The sequence below is a fragment of the Centrocercus urophasianus genome, unplaced genomic scaffold (genome assembly GCF_019232065.1).
Source record: "Centrocercus urophasianus isolate 14NV4802_14NV808 unplaced genomic scaffold, USGS_Curo_1.0 seq_11, whole genome shotgun sequence".
Taxonomy (NCBI): domain Eukaryota; kingdom Metazoa; phylum Chordata; class Aves; order Galliformes; family Phasianidae; genus Centrocercus; species Centrocercus urophasianus.
In genome coordinates, this window is record NW_024884253.1 from 31365173 (window position 1) to 31382728 (window position 17556).

At 36.4% G+C, this 17556-nt stretch overlaps 1 protein-coding gene across 3 annotated transcripts in view; it reads right to left on the bottom strand.

Moving 5' to 3' along the window:
- Nucleotides 1-1528: 1528 nt before the first annotated feature.
- SULF1 (sulfatase 1) overlaps nt 1529-17556 on the bottom strand; it is a 125686-nt gene continuing 109658 nt past the window's right edge. For 2 of the 3 annotated variants that reach the window (XM_042809090.1, XM_042809091.1), the window contains exons 16-23: nt 16210-16456; nt 14341-14437; nt 14161-14255; nt 13353-13418; nt 12720-12892; nt 10043-10185; nt 9795-9918; nt 1529-4090 (exon numbers count right to left, since the gene is read on the bottom strand). In XM_042809090.1, the coding sequence (XP_042665024.1) occupies nt 3273-4090; nt 9795-9918; nt 10043-10185; nt 12720-12892; nt 13353-13418; nt 14161-14255; nt 14341-14437; nt 16210-16456 (1763 nt within the window). In that variant the 3' untranslated portion in view covers nt 1529-3272. Of the gene's footprint in view, nt 4091-8913; nt 8948-9794; nt 9919-10042; nt 10186-12719; nt 12893-13352; nt 13419-14160; nt 14256-14340; nt 14438-16209; nt 16457-17556 lie in introns of all 3 variants that reach the window. The other variant, XM_042809092.1, reaches the window with a different exon arrangement.

A 17556-nucleotide genomic window follows, 5' to 3' on the forward strand; every position in this document is an offset into this window, starting at 1 on the left:
GCAAGCCTTGAAGATATTCCTAATCAGCTCCAGGCCCCTTCTAGAAAGTAGAAAATGACATCATGCCTTTCAGAAAAGACACACCTCCATTATTTTGCAGATCAGACAAAGCCAACCAAGCAGGTCCCTCTCTCAGGCCTCCCCATGCGAGGACCACTCACCCACAAGATCAGATGAGGGCATTTGTTTTCTTGCCTAGCCCGTCACTCTCCAGCACCTGCAAGGGGTTCCTGACAATCACACCACGTGTTGCTCAGTGCTTGACTGTCTCAGCTATGGAATAAGAAGTACAGTACAGGAGGAAATGTAGACTTCACTGGGACAGTCTCAGGCTGTCTAACAAGTTGCTTAGGACATCCGCGTAGGGATGTGTTAGCTTTTGACACTCTTTCTTTGGGCTGGTTTTATAGTTGATACTTGTTTCCAGAATGCAAGGACCAGAGTACAGTTCTCTCTGTACCTCTAAGCTCCAGGGAGCCTCCTTATTTTTTTTCAGCACATTACTGTAAGAGAGCTGCAAAGAGACTTCCAAACTATCTGATAGTTTGGAAGGCGAGGCACTGTTTTGGAAGAAGGAAGGTCGATCACTTTCACACTGAGGAAAGTGCAAACTCACATCTTCCATTTCATGAGTGAGTACTTCAAGCTGTCACATACACAGGAAGGACAAGGGGGTAAATAGATGGACCACGCTTTTGCACTGTTCCCTTCTATCTCTTTGCCAAAGCTTAAAGAGAGGAGAAAGCACCTTGCTAAGCTCTGTCAAAGAAACACTCTGAGAATGGAGGGCACATATTTGTTATTGGATAATTCCCTACACAAAGACACGAGTAACATGGATGTATAGGACTGTACTTAAGCTCGCCTTTGTACTTCAAGTTGTCTCTGACTTGCTGGCTCAGCTTCTTTTGAAATGTGTCCTTGGAGCTTCCAATGTGCCTTCCAGAGGCAGGTATCTCTAGAATTGTCTATCCAGCACTGCCACGATAGATTTTTAAGCACTGAGGCTCTCCGCTGTTCCCCTCATGATTTCCACATACAACCCCTGTAACTTCAAGTCTGCAGGAGCAGAGATGTCCAAGCACTGTGTAAATGAAAGAAGAGGTCAAGAAGTGCAGCTTCAGAGGCAGATTTTAACTTAAGCAGCTAACTGTATTCACATGTCACCAAGGACACACAGGGCATGTGAAAGACAACCTTTACCTTAAAGCCTACATTATTCTTCGTAGTCCTCTGTGTGAGGAGACACTTCTCCTCACAACAGATCTGTGGTCCACTATCAGTGGTCCAGTCTGTGTTGTGCCCAGCCTGTTGCACCTTGCTGCTGCAGGTAGGGATCAGGGGGTGGCATGATGTGACACTGCTTTACTCCCATGAACCACAGTTCTGCAGCCTTGTGCCATGACTTCAGGGAAGAAAGGATCGGATGAATTGGGATTTAAAAAAATAAATCACAGCGGGTCTTAAACAAAAAAATATATATTATTCACAATCTCCAGGAATAATTTAAAACTAACAGAATGTAGCGTGTTATTTCATTACCCATTGCTTTCAGTGTGGATGGATTCTTAAAGCCAAAAATCTGAACATATTTTTAAAATAAATCTGAATTGCTAGGAAAGCTGGATCATCTGGACTTCTCTGAAGCAGGTAAAGTAAAACACTTTTTATTTCAAGAAATATTGCTTCTAGACTTTCCTGAAGCCAGAATTGTTCTATAAAAGTATCACAGAAATATTATACAAGATTTAAAAACACAGCTGGTATCCTAGTAACTTGAAACCTATGTACAAATAGCATCATTCATGACCATAAATACGTTTGTTCTATCAATCAGCCCATGACACATACATCAGATAAAGAGCTAGTTAATTTTAACATATGTACAGAGTCCATCAAAAAGACTGCTCTTTAAAATTATTAAAATCCTACTAAAACAATCTTGTTTTTAAAAAGTTTCAACTGAAAGTACAATGTGATGAACGTAAGTTTAACCTGCAGTGCTTGCAATAGCCCAAAAACACTCACTACACTAAACAAGTCGTAACAGATAGGAAAACACTCCCAAGAATCGGATGCTGTGGAATTACATCTGATTGAGGTAATTCTCTTTTGGTGGCATTGTGCTAATTATTTTGAATTTATTAAAAAAAAAAAAAAAACAACAAAACCAGATACTAAGTTTCTAGTAATACAGATTTTCAAAGTTATTTTTGTGTTATACTTTATAAACTTTAAAGTTTGGTAAAGTTCAAGAAAAAACTTAGAACAATACAACAACAAAAAATATCTAAGCTACTATTTTTTACCCCATGTGCCTTTTGCATCTAGAATAATGTAAATCTAACATGGTTTTATCATTCCCTTTAATGACTGTTCAAAACAACAAGAAAAAATAAAGTCTCAAAATGAAAAGAATGCGTTCAAGATAATGTTCAGTCTAATAAAAATCAGATCTTGTGACAAAAGTATATATGAATTGATGTAAACCCTTCTACCAGTATCAGATAAAAAGAAAAGTAAAAAAAAACCTCATGTATTTTTAATACTGACAATATCATACATAGGGAAACAATCCAATTTAAACAAATCCTCCTATACTTAACAAGTATTAGCCATACCTTTCTGAGAGTAAATTTAATTAAATCAAAGTAACAAAACCATGCAATATTTTTGCTAAGATGATATTCAAACAGTCTGTTTCCACAATCCATGCTGATTATCTCTTTCCTGTCAATCTATTTATTGGTTTCACAATTACATTAATCAACGAACAAACTAAGAACAGGTAAGCTATTAGATTCATAAATGGTATGGCATACAGATTTTAAAAGTGCAACATCATTTTAGTTAAAAGTGTGGCATTAGGAATTTCCAGTGGTTAAAATAATTTATCAAAAATACATTATGCAGACAGATTGGGTGGACTGAAACATTCATTCATGGTAGGATCATTTGGAAATGGAGAAAGTCACTTGAACATCCTTGTCAAAGAAATTATTTTAGCTTACAGAGAATGTGCTACTGCATTAGAAAGTTAACACTGTTTCTTTCCATTAAAAAGCTGGAAATCTTGCTTTCCAGTTTGGAGAATCACTGTGAAAGTATGTATGGGTGTGTGTGAATAAAATACACACGGACAAATACTGAACTGGTCTTAATTTAGCTGCAAATTTCATCTACAGTGAACATGGAATGTCAGTTGTCATGATGACCTTTATTAGTCTGCTAATAATAAAAAGGAGAATGTATTTAATGATTTGCAACTTGATCTAACCCAAGGAGAGTGAAGATGAGGCACTGCCTTCTATGTTTAGGACTTGTGAAGTTTCCCCTCTAAGACTTCGTTCTGCTTTTTTCAAAAATGTTCCTGTTTTCTGGGTACTGATGGATGAATCCCTAATGGATACATTTAGAGCCTGATGAACAACAGGTTGATCGGACCTCACGGGAAGATACATTTGATCTCCAAATATGTCTCTCATAGCATCAGTGTCCTGATGAGTGTCTTTTTGAGGAATGCTGACGGGTTGTAGCACGAACCCATGCCGGGACTCCAACTCTATCAAACCATTTCCACTGAAATCCATATCAAAACGGTCCGATTCCTTATCCTCCATCCATTTTTCAGGTTGATTATTTCTCCAGTGTGCGTCATTCAAACTACTTTTTTCAGGAATATCATTGTTTAATTCAAGTTTTCTCTCCTGACTTAAATTCATGGTGCTCAAAGCTAGGGCTGCAAAGTCTGTTGGCACAATAAGCTCCAATTCTTCTCCAGTCAGGCCGCTTGCCTCTTGTGCAGAAGACATTTCCGCTGAGGTTGATGTAGATGATTTGTCTCCACCCCTGTTGCTTTGAGCAGTGTTAGCCTTGTCTGTTTTATTTTGCTGGTAGTAACTGTTCAGCAGTGCAAACATTCTATCTACATCCTTCAAGTAATTAGTCCAGTCAGCCAGACTAAGTCTATAGTTGTATCTGTGTTCATATACACTTTCATTCACTCTGTACAAGTCTTCCAGTCCTTGCCAGTTGATGTCACCAGTGAAATTGGGCAGGTTAGCCTTCCCATCCATCCCATAACTGTCCTCTGTTAAAAGAAAGAATACAGCCTAATGGTGAACATCAGCTTAAAGGTGCAAGCAAAGCTGCTGCGTGTGTTCCTCCTCCCATTTCCTTGAAAGCACCACTACGCATAGCATATGTATCTCTAACCGGAAGATGCTCCACATCTGCAATCATCTTGCTAATGATTGTGGCCTCAGGTGAGTCACAGCTCCTGCAGAACACACAGCAGTGAAACCCCTGTTTTCTGCTGCATCCTTGGACTGAGTAAAACAGGGAAGAATCTGCCATAATGAGGCTTTGTGATGGCATTTAACAATAGATCTTCCCTATGGTATTTCAAGGCATAAGACTTGCTTTAGTGCCTGACTAATCCATTTGCCTGTCCTAAACATTCCACCAAACGATGCAATGAACACAATGGTTGAGTATAACAGTTGGGACTAATTCTGAAAGCCATTACTGACAAGAACTTCAACAAAGACCATAGGAATTTGATGTATAGCTTGAGATATAAGTTCAGCAAAGCAACTAGCCAAGTATTATTTAACAAATTATAGTCTAAGATAGTTTCTATACCTTGCAAGCATTCGCTTTAATTTACATTTTTAAGCACAGAGAAGAAATGAAAACTGTAAAAGTTTGGTGTGAATCAAGTTGTAGGACTTTAGCACTCAGTAGGATATTGTTAAAATTTATATAGAATATCTCCAAACTTTTTATTTTTTATTAAAATATCTAAGGTTTATCAGACAATATATCTGAATAATGAGCAATGGAACAACTACAGTGACTCAGGTCATCAAATGTACTGTGAAGTCCATTTTATACTGACAAGTTACACTGAATATGATTATTTCATATAACTCACAGCACATCCAAATATTTTCCCTAAAAAATAGCCTACAAAGAAAAAATAATTAGGTAATGCAGAAGGCATTCAGGGAAAGTGGCAGACCCGTCCTCACAAAAGATCTCATAGGCAATATTTAGCAATTAATACACTGGGACAACTTGTTCATTTTCTGACAATTATACAGGCAAGTAGGCTAGAATAACTAACCTAGAAGTGCAGGAGACTATAGTCCAGCAGTGTGAACTGAGTACACATACTTATCTATATATCAGATGCCTTAAATCTATAGAAAATTTTTGACAATTCTATTAGTTTATTGGTATTTTAACCTGCCTTTCCTAATTCAAGTAAAGCAGGAGATTCGGCGTCTATTATATTTTACAGTCTTTGCTTCTTTACTAGCTTGTGATTTCACAGCGAAAAAAATTCTCCAATATTCAGTCCGTCATATAAAAAGTCATAAAAATAGTGTCATGGTCAGAAAAAAAATCATGATGAGGGGCCTGATTCTGCTCCCATCAAAGTCAGACCACTTTCCTTACTTGGGAACACCTTAGCTTTTACAAATATAATACAATGTAAAATGTAAATATTTTACTTTTTACTTTTTAAAAGCCAGTACAAAAAAGTAGTCATTCCAACAGCAATGTGTTCCTGTTTTGTATCTTAGGCTGTCTTGGCAAATAGTTGGCAAATTCCCTACCACAGAAAACAACACAAGCTTTTTTGGATCTAGTAGAGTAGCTAAGGAAGAGGGCCTCGCTTGGCATGGCCACGAGCGCCATATACATAAGTTAGATTATCAATAATTTGTTGCCTGAAACAACAACAACAAAAAATTAAATTCTACAGAGGTTTCAAGAAATAAGTCTTACTGTTCTAGTATTCAGAAGAATAAAAGACTCTAGGAATGAACACAGGAAAGAATGTACTTTTGAAGAATTTAATTAACTACATTACAAATGCTACAAATCTTTATTAGTTGTACTGATAATTTCATATACCCCTTTCTATCTATCTATCTGTCTGTCTATCTAATTTGCCAAATATGAGTCCATGTAGGAAAACAAACTTCCACAAGAACAGTCAGCGGTTAAAGTGGTTTGATATATTATGGTAGAAACTGAAACTGGAGCAGTGCCATTTGATCAATAATAAGTTTGTGTATGAACCAGGGCAGTGTGGGGCAAATCAGAGGCCAGGATGTTGGCTTTTGGCCCAGAAGAATCTCTGCTGCCAGTTCAAGGGTGGCAGTGTGAACAGTGGGGACATTTTGGGGCTGGTGAGAAGGAGTTGCTGTTCCTCATGAGCCTCGTAGCAGGGTGCTGGTGCTGTGCTGCAGAGAAGTTAGATCAGCAAAGAGCTTGCTGCATTTCTACAAAGCAGCTCAAAGACTGAGACCATCATACTGATTCTAATCTTTTCCCCCCTAAACATTGCACTTTTTCTGTTGTCTCAATTTTACTACTGATGACTGAGGAGTTTCACAGCTGAGAAGGCACTGGAAATTGTTCCGTCAACTTCATGTCCATAAGATAAAAATAACTTGTTTAAACACATGGAAAAGAGGTAACTTGTACTCATACATGTTAAGCAAGTAAGAAAGCTAAATCTTAAGGTCCTAGAGCTGACTGGTAGACTGTGCAAGTCATCTCACAGCTTAATTCCACAACTTAGCAGTAAGCATGATGTTTCCCACTGAAATCAAAGTATATAGGAAGGAACGAAGAGGAGAGAAAAGGTTTTCTCCTGTAAGAAATCTCATTACAAAAAGGTCTGAAACAGAAAAGCAGAGGTGAGTTGCATTTGAGTAACAACATGTCAGTGGTTTCCTTTATCAATATTTGGGAATCACTCACCTATATCACAGACCCCAATGAAATAAAAAGTGTTGCTAACTGTTCATAATAAAACATCTTCAGATTTTTTTTTTTTTTTTTAAATCAAATATTATCTAAACTTCACTGACCAATTATTATGCCTCAGAGTCCCATGATGCTATCTGTGGCTGTGTTATCCCCAGACCAATTCAAGATGTGGCTGCATCTCCTTCTAAACTAAAGGCAAGTAGGTACAATCACCTCCATGGCGACTTTGAAAATGGACAAGGAGAAAAGAGGAGCTTGTGATTCCTACATCCTGTAATTAATTACATATGCAGAGTCATGTTCTATTTGTTCAAGGACACAGGCGACACATATTTTTCCCTGCAGAAACTTTCTCCCTTTGTATTAAGAAAATGGCACTCTACTGACTGTTTCCATACAGGTCTGTTGTTCCAGTATTGTCCTTGAAAACTTGTAGTGCTGTACTAACTTAGGACATTTTAAACTGGAAACATATCTAAGTGGAGAACAGAGGCTGATAAATATTTTTTGTTCATTAAAAATAAAAAAATAAAAAAATAATCCCACCAGTATAGGGCTTGAACCCAGACATCCTTGTGCTCTGAGAAGCTGGCTGTCTGGAACAGAGGAATACTCACAGAGCAATATTACTGGTATCATACTATACTATTTATCCCAGTAGCACAATCTTTATTGGTCTTAGTAGTTAAAGCATTTTCATTAACACACTGCATAATGATATATAACTTTAAGATTAATTCTGGGTGCTCTATTTCATGCAATCCTACAATTAAAATTTCTGTTATACAGTTCCATTTCTGTTATATCTGTAGTTAAAATTGGGAATATTTACAAGAACATCTTCTAATGAAAAACTTCAAATCATAATTACAGGGATTACTCTCTATCGTTGCTGTAACTGGTTCCCGTCAGGCTGTAATGTGAACCACTGGGATGTGACCAAACAAAAGCTTATCATTTTCTACATCCCCAAACTACACAAGTCAGAAAATACAAAATTAACTGCATGGAAAAAAAAAAGCTGATTAATTTGGAGATCTAAAAAAATGTTGAAGTCCATTATCTTAATTGTTTCCTGGCTGCTGGGAGCAGTGACAAGGCTCTTCTCAGAAGACTGAAGAAAAGTTTTCCATAGACTTCTATACTCGTTGGGCCAGTTTACACCTCAGGCATGCTATGTGTATTAGGACCAACTCCACCAAAGCAGACGGAGATGAAAATATATAAGACTGATATATAGGGAGGAGATATCAAGTCTAAATATGACAGCCTTCTAAAGGTTTTCCGCTTAACAAAATCGCTGCTTGCTGTACAGTGTTAAGACCTGAGTCTCATAAGGCTTTTGCTTTATGACCGGTTTCTCCACCAGGAGGAGGAGCTAGCTGGACTCAGCATAAGAGATACGTAGGTACTGTAAGTATACTTGTCTTGCAAACCTCAGTTTTGAGCATTAGGAATAAGACATCTCACCCACTGCCCTTCCTGAATTCAAATATTGCAACCTTTCAAGAATACTTGGTCACATGTGTTAGATCTGGTCTGAAAGCACTGTTCCCTCTGCCCAAAGGAGCCTTATCTTTATGCCTTGCTTACAGTGATCTGGATGCTACGCATGTGCTGATCAAAATGAGCACTCTTTTGCTTAAAGCAACATCTGTCAATATTTTCTAAAGCCAGTGAGAAGGTTTTACTTTACTTCTGCAGGTTTGATTAGGCTCCTTGCACACACATATTTCAGGAAGCTTTTTAAGCACAGTTGTTTTTCACTTAAAAAGCAGCTGTAAAGACTTCCTAAATAAAAACTGAAAGAAAAAAAAAAAATGCAGCAACAGGAAAACAACCCAAAAGAGGTTATTCTTTTTGTGCCATTTTTCCTGCATAAATATCTAAGAAATACAAGCATGGACTATGAGCCATATGAAATCTTGCTGTGACAATGAACTACGTTAAATGCAGAATGGTAGGTCTAAAAAACAATGGCCACGTTCAGTGTAGTTAGAAAATGCATGCATCAGAAGATACTTTGTGTGCAAGATGGCAGGATACAGACATTAGTTGAAATGGACTGGAATCATGCAATTATTTGGAAAGAAGCTGCTGAGGAGAATAAAAAAGTGTGGATACCTGTGTGGATCATAGCTTCCTCCATCTTTATTTCCTGATATAGGAAAATACAAGAGTAACTTTTGTTAGTGTTTAGAACTTGTAAAACCATTCACAATGTAGTTTTCCATGCACAGCATCTAATTCCTAAAAAGAAACATTCTGTGTTAAATAAAGACAGAGCTGCAGTCCAACAAAGATTTCCTGGAAGTTTTATATAAAAGGAATGAAAAACCACAGTTTTTCAAAAATAATAAAACCCCCAAATGATTAAAAAAGAGAAACATTCACAGCTGAAGAAAGAGACATAAAGATGCACAACATAAAATACGTAGAAGGGAATACTCCTGTAAAAAATAAATAAATGAATAAATAAAATCACAGTTTCAAACAAATTTAAGTGCAATGAATTCCAGGCTTATGAAGTATAAACACCACCTATTCTTGTATTCAGAGACACTTGCAAAGAAATACTGCTTTCCTCATAAAAAATTAAACAAAGGGATAAACAGATGTTTAGTCTCAGTTGTGGTGTAGTGCCTGAGATTGTTCATACAGGTAGACAGCAGTCAGAAATAATACAGGATTTAATACCTCATCTGCTACTGTTAGGTAAAACCTAACCAAGCATCCTCTGCAACAGAGAAAGGATCTATGGCTCTGAAAAAAAGATCTGCATATGCTTTAACTGCTTAGTGCAAATAACGTGATAGACTTGGCACAGAATTTCTGTCAACTGCTGCTTGTTGTCATTATCTGTCCAGAATAACTTGTGCAAACTTACAAAGAAATTTTCCACCTCATTAAGAGCAACACTTAAGAAAATCACACATTAAAGATACAATTAAGGAGATGACAATAACCTAATAAAATGGAAATACTCTTTTCTATTTTTCTTGTACCTGCTTCAAGTCCCTTAGGCCTCGGATTGCACTGCTTGTAACCTTGACAACTTCGCAATTCCATTAACTGTACATGTAATTGATTTAAAATGCCTCTTTCCACTGTATGTACAGTATTCGTCAGCTGAGATAAAGACAGACAGAGAGAAAAATTACTTACTAACAGGAATAAATAATAATAATAGTACAGGAAAAGGCAACTAGAGGAATTTAATCTGCAATATTTTGAAATAGGGAAAGGGGTTTACCTGATAGGGATCAGTGTTCATATCAAAATATTCCAAGAAGCCAGTTGCAAACTCACAAAAGAGAAAATTGTGGGTGTCATTCACTGTTCGCAAACACCAGTAAGTGTTGTTATTTGAGCTTGTGCAAGCACAGAAAGATCCCACTGTAAGTAATGATAGAAGTCATTAGTTTAGGTGAAAAATCATATGCTTATTCACTTAGTGAAATTTCTATAGATCTTCATGTACTTATACTCTAGATTATTTAAAAGAATATCTCATATTTGAATAACATTAGATTCTCATTTAAAACAGGTCAAATGCTGCTAACATGCAAATTTATCATACAAATTTCTCAAATATATAGACAAATAGAGCAGAAGATAGTAAGTAACACAGTTACTGGGCATATTCTGTTCCGATTTACATATAACTTTTGGGATTAAGCAGAATTCAGACCTTAAAAATGACAACATAAACCCTGATCCTTAAGATCCATATGAAGTGAGACTCATTGGAACTGTGTGCTGTTTATAGGCATACTATTATTGCCATCAGTAGCTAAAATGGTACCATTAGTAGAGCCTCAGAGAGGCAAGTACAACAGATAATTACAAAGGAAGGTCAAATAATAAATGACATGCATAGAAATGACACAGCAGTCAAGAAAGGGTGAGGCACTGTATGGGAAGAAGGCAGGTGGGAGATTTGGTAGTTTAGGATTTATGACTTGAGGGAATGGCATGGAGTTGCAGCAGGCTGATGGTCCTTGTGAGTTCCTTCCAACTTGGGCTATTCTACAGTTCTGTGATTGTTCTATGAAGAAATGTTTTAAAAACAGGGAACTTGAATGCAGGTATAATGGCTGAAGAAAGATGGAAAGGAAGACCAATGGATAAGTCTCATATTAAGTAGTAGTTCTCTCCTACTGGCTTGAGTCTTTCAAATGTAGCTACTTAACAATTATGTTTTTCAAACTACACTCCCTCATTTAATTTATTTTGTACATAATTAAGAGAGAAACTGAATCACTCAGTTAAACCTTTGCTCAAAAACAGCTCCAGGTAACGTAACTGGATTACATGTTATCATTTTGCAATCTGGGGAAGCCTAGAACAGAATTCCATTCCTAAACCCAGGTGTCACATATGAGGTAGATGTCATTAGATAAAGTTAAGATCTTGTCAGTACACTCAAATGGAGTCTGGACAGCTCTTCTGCTGACCAAACATAGACATGCATTTTAGGGTTATATTGGAAAAATACAATCATTCAGTCAATACAATCATTGCATATTTTGTGCAATATGAAGATTTAAAATATTGCAGCAGGTGAACTTATTTTGTTTTCTTTTCAATTAACTGAAGTTCAACCAAAAAACTAGCTGGAGTCAACAGGTAGTTTCAAATGTGACTATTAGAAGACTAGTTTTAGTAGGGTATGTTTAACAAAATGGCCAAACCTTTTTCCAAAAACCTAATATTTTTATGATTGTTTATAATCTCTTTCTGCCAGCAAAAAGAGATACCTCAGAAAGGTCTTAAAACAAACTGATAGCAAAGTTTTGCTTTAGAAGAATACCTTTTTAATTCCAATAATAAAATATTAATAATGCATTTGATTTTCATTAAATTAGTTCTGTGACTTTCTGTAATAGTGTCCATGTTTTAAACACATTTCACAAATTTAGTAACAGTATTAGCCCTTTTTATCCATGTAATCAGAATCAATACTTTGATTTATTTTTGGTTATGAACTGTGTCAAAGGGACATTCTTTTACCCCATGACTGTTACTGGAGCACTGCCATTTGTACAGAAAGATAAGAATGCTTTTCATAACTGTTTGTTACTCCACAGTTAAAAAGCAATACGTCAGTCTAATAGTTGTTAAAACAAAAATCATGCATATAACTACTACATGAACATTTTAAAATGTACAAAACATATTAGCAGAAGTTCTAGTGCTATCAAAGCAAATTACTAAGTAAGAGAGAGCATCTTAAAACGAATATGTCAAATTTTCTGTTTGGAGTTATGAAGTCTGCACAAAAAGTAATGCCTCTTATATTATTATGTTGGCCCATGTAAGAAGTGGATGTTGGTGTTATAGCAGTAGTGGCTGTCATCACTACTCTCCCATCAGTATTCCATTACATTTTGTTGCTGTGTGACAGATGGCAGCAGAGGGGCAGCCTGACACAATGGTGCCTGACACTGAAGCGTGTGTGAAGCATAGGTGTGAAACGGAAAAAATGGCACCCACTGATACACACTGACACCTGCTGAACATTTATGGAGACCAAAAAGTGGATGTGAGCACAGTGAGTGGTGCATTTCAGCAGTAGCTGAAATGCAACAGTGGGTCCCGCTGGTTCAAATTTTTAGGAGCTTGGCATGGAGACTCTTGTTCCTTGCTGGTGAAAATGCATAGCTAATGATGGTGATTATATCAAAAAATAGCCAATTCCCCTTTTTGCTTCTGCTGTTTTGCATAGAGCCTCTTGTAACAATTTCATATAAATATGTAACACAGAAATTACAAACATACTCAAGCGACACTCTTCCTGGATACTTCAGAAAAAGTTCAGTGGCAGCACTGCTAAGTGCTGTTCTTCCACACACGGACTGCATGAGGTGAGAACCCTTGTACAACAGAGGAGAACCTAGTTCACATCTGAGCCCAGAAGTAAGACTTACAGTTCCAGAAAGGTGCAGTTTGCCAGTGGTTGTTGTCGTGGGTAAAACATGTCAGTCCAGGAAGGCTACACTCATCCCCTTTCTTCTGGCGCTTTTTCCCCTTCCTTTCCTTCTTCCTTCTGCGATTCTCTTTGAATAGCTGCAGTTTGCTGTCTACCTCCTGTGCTGCTTCTCTGTTCAGAAAGAAAATTGGACATGGCTGATACAGCTTCTATTTGGTTAACAACAGCAGTTTTTACCTCTATCTGACTTTTTTGAAGACTAGATGATGAGAATATGCCCTTTGGGAAGCTGATCTTTTCAGCTCAGCTTTCACCCCAGAAATTATGACAAAGTGTATTCTTCAGCATCTATAAGAAATGATGCACGTTAGGTTTAACTAGGTCTCTTTACTGGTTACCTAGCCAATCAATTTCTGAAATGATTAATTTCTTCCATTTCTAATTTTTTCCCAATATTATTCATAAACTTTCACATATATGACCAGAAGTACTGAAGGTTTCTTGCTTGAACTTGCTTTACGTAACCTTTTGTTTCCTTCATGTCTTCCCTTCCCCCCAAGAACCCAAGCCATTCTTAATGTTTCTCTATCACTAGAATGCTATCTGAGAGAGTGAGCTGATAAAAACTTACTTGAAGGGATGAAGATGGCTCTTGATTTTCTCTTGAGCCTTTACACCTTTTTCTTTGTTGTAATAGCTATAAGGAAAATTTTAAAAATTACAATCAGGAAACAAACCATTTTCAAAACAAAATCGAAACAGTAACAAAGCATCTTTGACATTTTCTCCTAACTACACAGAATGACTCACGATTTCCATTTCATTTAAAGAAGTTATATATGTGTGGATGAGCTATGGTAAAACTGTAGCTATGTTTAATACGTTTGCAGAATACAAACATATTTAATCTTAAAATTTGTACATGCATCTTCTAAGAGTAGTTTCTACTCTTGAAAGTGAGCTAACTAAAATTTGGATCTGGTAGTCCTCCATTTTCAGCTTCCATTTTCCTGAATTAAGATACGCACTCTGACACTTATATGTGTCTCCAGAAATAGGATAACTTTGAATTTTTTCCCAGGTCAATAGAGAAATAAGTTCCATCCAAGAGAGATAGAGAGCACAAATATTTACACTCCTATTATGAATCAGCTTCCTTCCTTCCCTACGTTGGAGATGATATCTCAATAGGCTAACTCTAGTTATGAGTATCTACAGTAGTTATAAATATCAGTAGCTCTTATATTCTTTGTTTCCCACCTCAGAAAAAAAGAAGAAAAAAAAAAAAGAAAAAAAGAAAAAAAGAAAAAATGACCCACAAAAAAGAACCAAAAACCAACCAACCAACCAAAAATCTCAAATCAAAACAGGAAAACTTGAAAAATATATAAACCTTATCAATCAGTGTAACTGCCAGCACTGAATGTCATCTCTCTTACCTCTGTTTAGTACAATCACATTCATCTGGTTTTCTTCTTTTTAGGTGCCCTCTAACTTCCCTCAAATTCTTGATTTTGTCCTGGAGAGCTTCAATCTGCAGAGATCATTGCTCAGTCAGATTTATTCTTTGAATAGGTAGCAATGCAAAAAATACACTCACATTTTAAAGTATCCCTTACCTCCTTATCAATGTAAGCCTTGTGGTCCTTCCAGGCTCTGGCAGATTGGTACAGCTCCCTTTCACAGTGAATAGTGTCATTTGGAAGAATAAAACACCTGTAGATGCAAATTGAAAACAGGTGGTCATTGGTTCCCCAACTGCCTACTCTATTACTCTCTTTTTTTCCATCATTTCTAATAATTTCTTTATAAATAACCTCTAGAATGTGTTCTCATGCTGACAACAGTATAATTGACTGCTTAAATCTGTTTTCTCTTCAAAATCCATCAATCCACTCATCCATGACACATGCTCTACACATGCTCTGTGCATGCTAAGCAAAAAAGCTGTGAGATTCTTAATCCAACCAGAAATTAGACCACAATGGAATTAAAATCTATTCAGAATGAAAAGTCTTGTTAACAAAATGTACTCATTTTGCCATCAGCTCTGGGAAATATATCCCTTTTGTCCCATGAACGAGACCCATCATCTGAGTATGAAAAATAGTTACAAACAGAATACAAACATAATCAGTGAGTAAAGAAGGTACATATAATTAATAAGTAGAAGGATAATAAGGAACAAAATCAGAGCAAAATGTTCAAAGATGTGGTTAAAAAAAAAAAAAAGAATGTTAACATAATAAAGTGGTGCAATGACACAAAAATGCATACCAATGTTTGAAAAAATGGTGCTACCAAGAAACAAAATAACTGGAAGACCAAGGATATGGAATGAGAATCCAACAGACAACAGGCTGGACTTCCAAATTCTCTAAGCTGACAAACAGAACATCCATAAATACGGAAATATTCCTATCTTAGAGACACAATCTTCCCTGGGCCCTGCTCCATCATAACCCTTCTTTAAATTTTTGAGAAAAGCAGAAGGATTTAAATGCTTATCTCTTCTCAACTTCTCCCACTATGGTTGCTTTTTTTTTTGTTGTTTTGTTTGGTTTGGGTTTTTTTTGTTTGTTTGTTTTTTGTTTGGTTTGGGTTTTTTTTCACTCATAGAACTGGCACTCTGAAAGCAATATTTATTAGAAGTTAAAATTCTCTATATGGAAATAGTTATTTTTCCAAAAAGACACTTAAGGCTTTATTAATGTCATGGAAATGATAATGTAAAGAAAGGATAATTTTTACGTGTTCAAAATTAACATTTATGTTATTCTTCATGTTTCTGGAAAAAAGAAAAAAAAGAATACTTATATTTCAAACATGATAGAGGGTTAAAATAAAAGACTTTTTGCCTCTGTTTGCCTGACTTCAGATAAATCGTATTACCACTTTTAAGAGAAAAAGAGTTTGAAATTGTTGCCTTTTCATTTAAATTTTGTTAAGATTAAAAATTAAAAATGAATTTAAATTTCCAGGATGGAAAAATGATGGGTCTCTTCAAGGATATATGAGTCTAAAGAAGCTTAGCTAATGCTAGCTTTCTGCAAACAACTAAGTCAGAAGAGAGATGGTGTAGCTGATCTAATAAGTCCTCACTTGGAGTAGGATTTCAGTCATCTTAAATTTAGGTCTCTGTGCTAAGCTGGTTTATAGCCAGCCTTTATAATGAACAGCAGGAATGTCTGCTTCATGCGGTGATTAATCCATTATAAGATACGTATTTTGATATGGAGGACGAGTTCTCCCTCTAGAGTTGCCTGCTTCCCAGAGATAAAAACAAAGCCTGACACTTCTCCCTTCAATGCTCATATTACAATAGCATGATTCCACCTAAAACAAGCACAACTCAAACATATCTAAAATTGTCTGCAACAACATTTGTAAGTTCTTTAATACAGGAACTATAAAACAGCAAAAAACTGAAAGACTGAAATTAGAAAAAGACTTAATCTAAAGGAAATAAGTAGAAAAAGCAATTGTACTTGTGCGTCACTCTGACAGAACTGGGTTGACCTATAGCATCAGTGCCATCAGCAACCATCGCGTCACCAGGAGCACCATCAGTTTCCTCTGCTTTTTTGTCATTTTCAGCATTGTGACGTTTGGTGATACTTTTGGTCTTTAACACCTGCAGTTCTTCCTCTTCCAGGTTTATGTCATATATTTCACCTTCAAATTCCACAGACAAGGATCGGGTTTGGCGAGTGTGAACAAAACGTGGTTTGTATTCTGCAGAAGAAAGAAACATCCACAGCTGCATATACGCATGTACACGACTCCTGCTCTAAACACCTAGCATATTCCAAAGAGCAAGAAGGCTGTTCAATATTAGCAGCTTATTTTTCTTCTGTGGCTTTGCAGTATTTCATTGTCTTTGGTTAGTTCAGGGCCCACCCTCTCATGAGCAGCATGAAATCCTGAATGCTCTGTGTTCTGCATTTCATGCTAGACTGGTCTTATGCCACAGTGAGCATCTATACTTCCAAACAAAATCAGTGTCTCAGAAATCAGGTATCTAGAATGTAACACTCAAAAAACCCAGAAACTACAGGGTTAGAACTCTGTTAGAAAATTAAGCCATTCTGTGTTGTGAAACAATGTTACCACCTGTAAATTGGTATATATCATAAATTTGACTTATGCTTCCTAATTATAATTACTTTTTCAAAAGGATCCTTTAAAAAGGCAAGAATCTGTCATATATTAGTGCATACACTTGTGTATGTATATACATATATATATACATACATATATATAAAAACTCTGACACACACATAGATCATTCATATCTATGAATACAAGTTTTAGTCCTCCAAAACCTTGCTGTGTCGTAGAGTTCAAGTGAGCTCTGTTTTCCATTTGTTACATCCATGCTGAGCACACTTTTTGTTACCTAAATGCATTCTGCATAGCAGAATAAAGCAAGAGCTCTGGGAGAGTACTGCCTTTGGCATTTAGGTTAGATTCTATTGCAGCTTTTTTTTCTAGGGCCTTTGAGAGATTCATACTGCGCCAGAAAAGGCAAGAATCTTTTGAAAGTGCAGATAGTGAACCTCATTCAACTTTTTACTCAAACAATCCTATCCTCCTAAACTGTTTCAGAGGTTGCCTGCTGTCAGGTAAAAAAAAAAAAAAGGCTTCCCAGTCAGTGAAAAATCATAGTTCCAAAGTACCTTTCTGCTTTATATAAATCGTTAATGAAACAGTGAAGAAAGATTCACAGGATCGGATGGGAGAAATTCTGGCTTTATAACAGTGTCTGATGATACTGCTTATTAATCAAGTGACTAAAAAATTTTGGAGCACAAAAGCATCTTATTCAAGTGTCA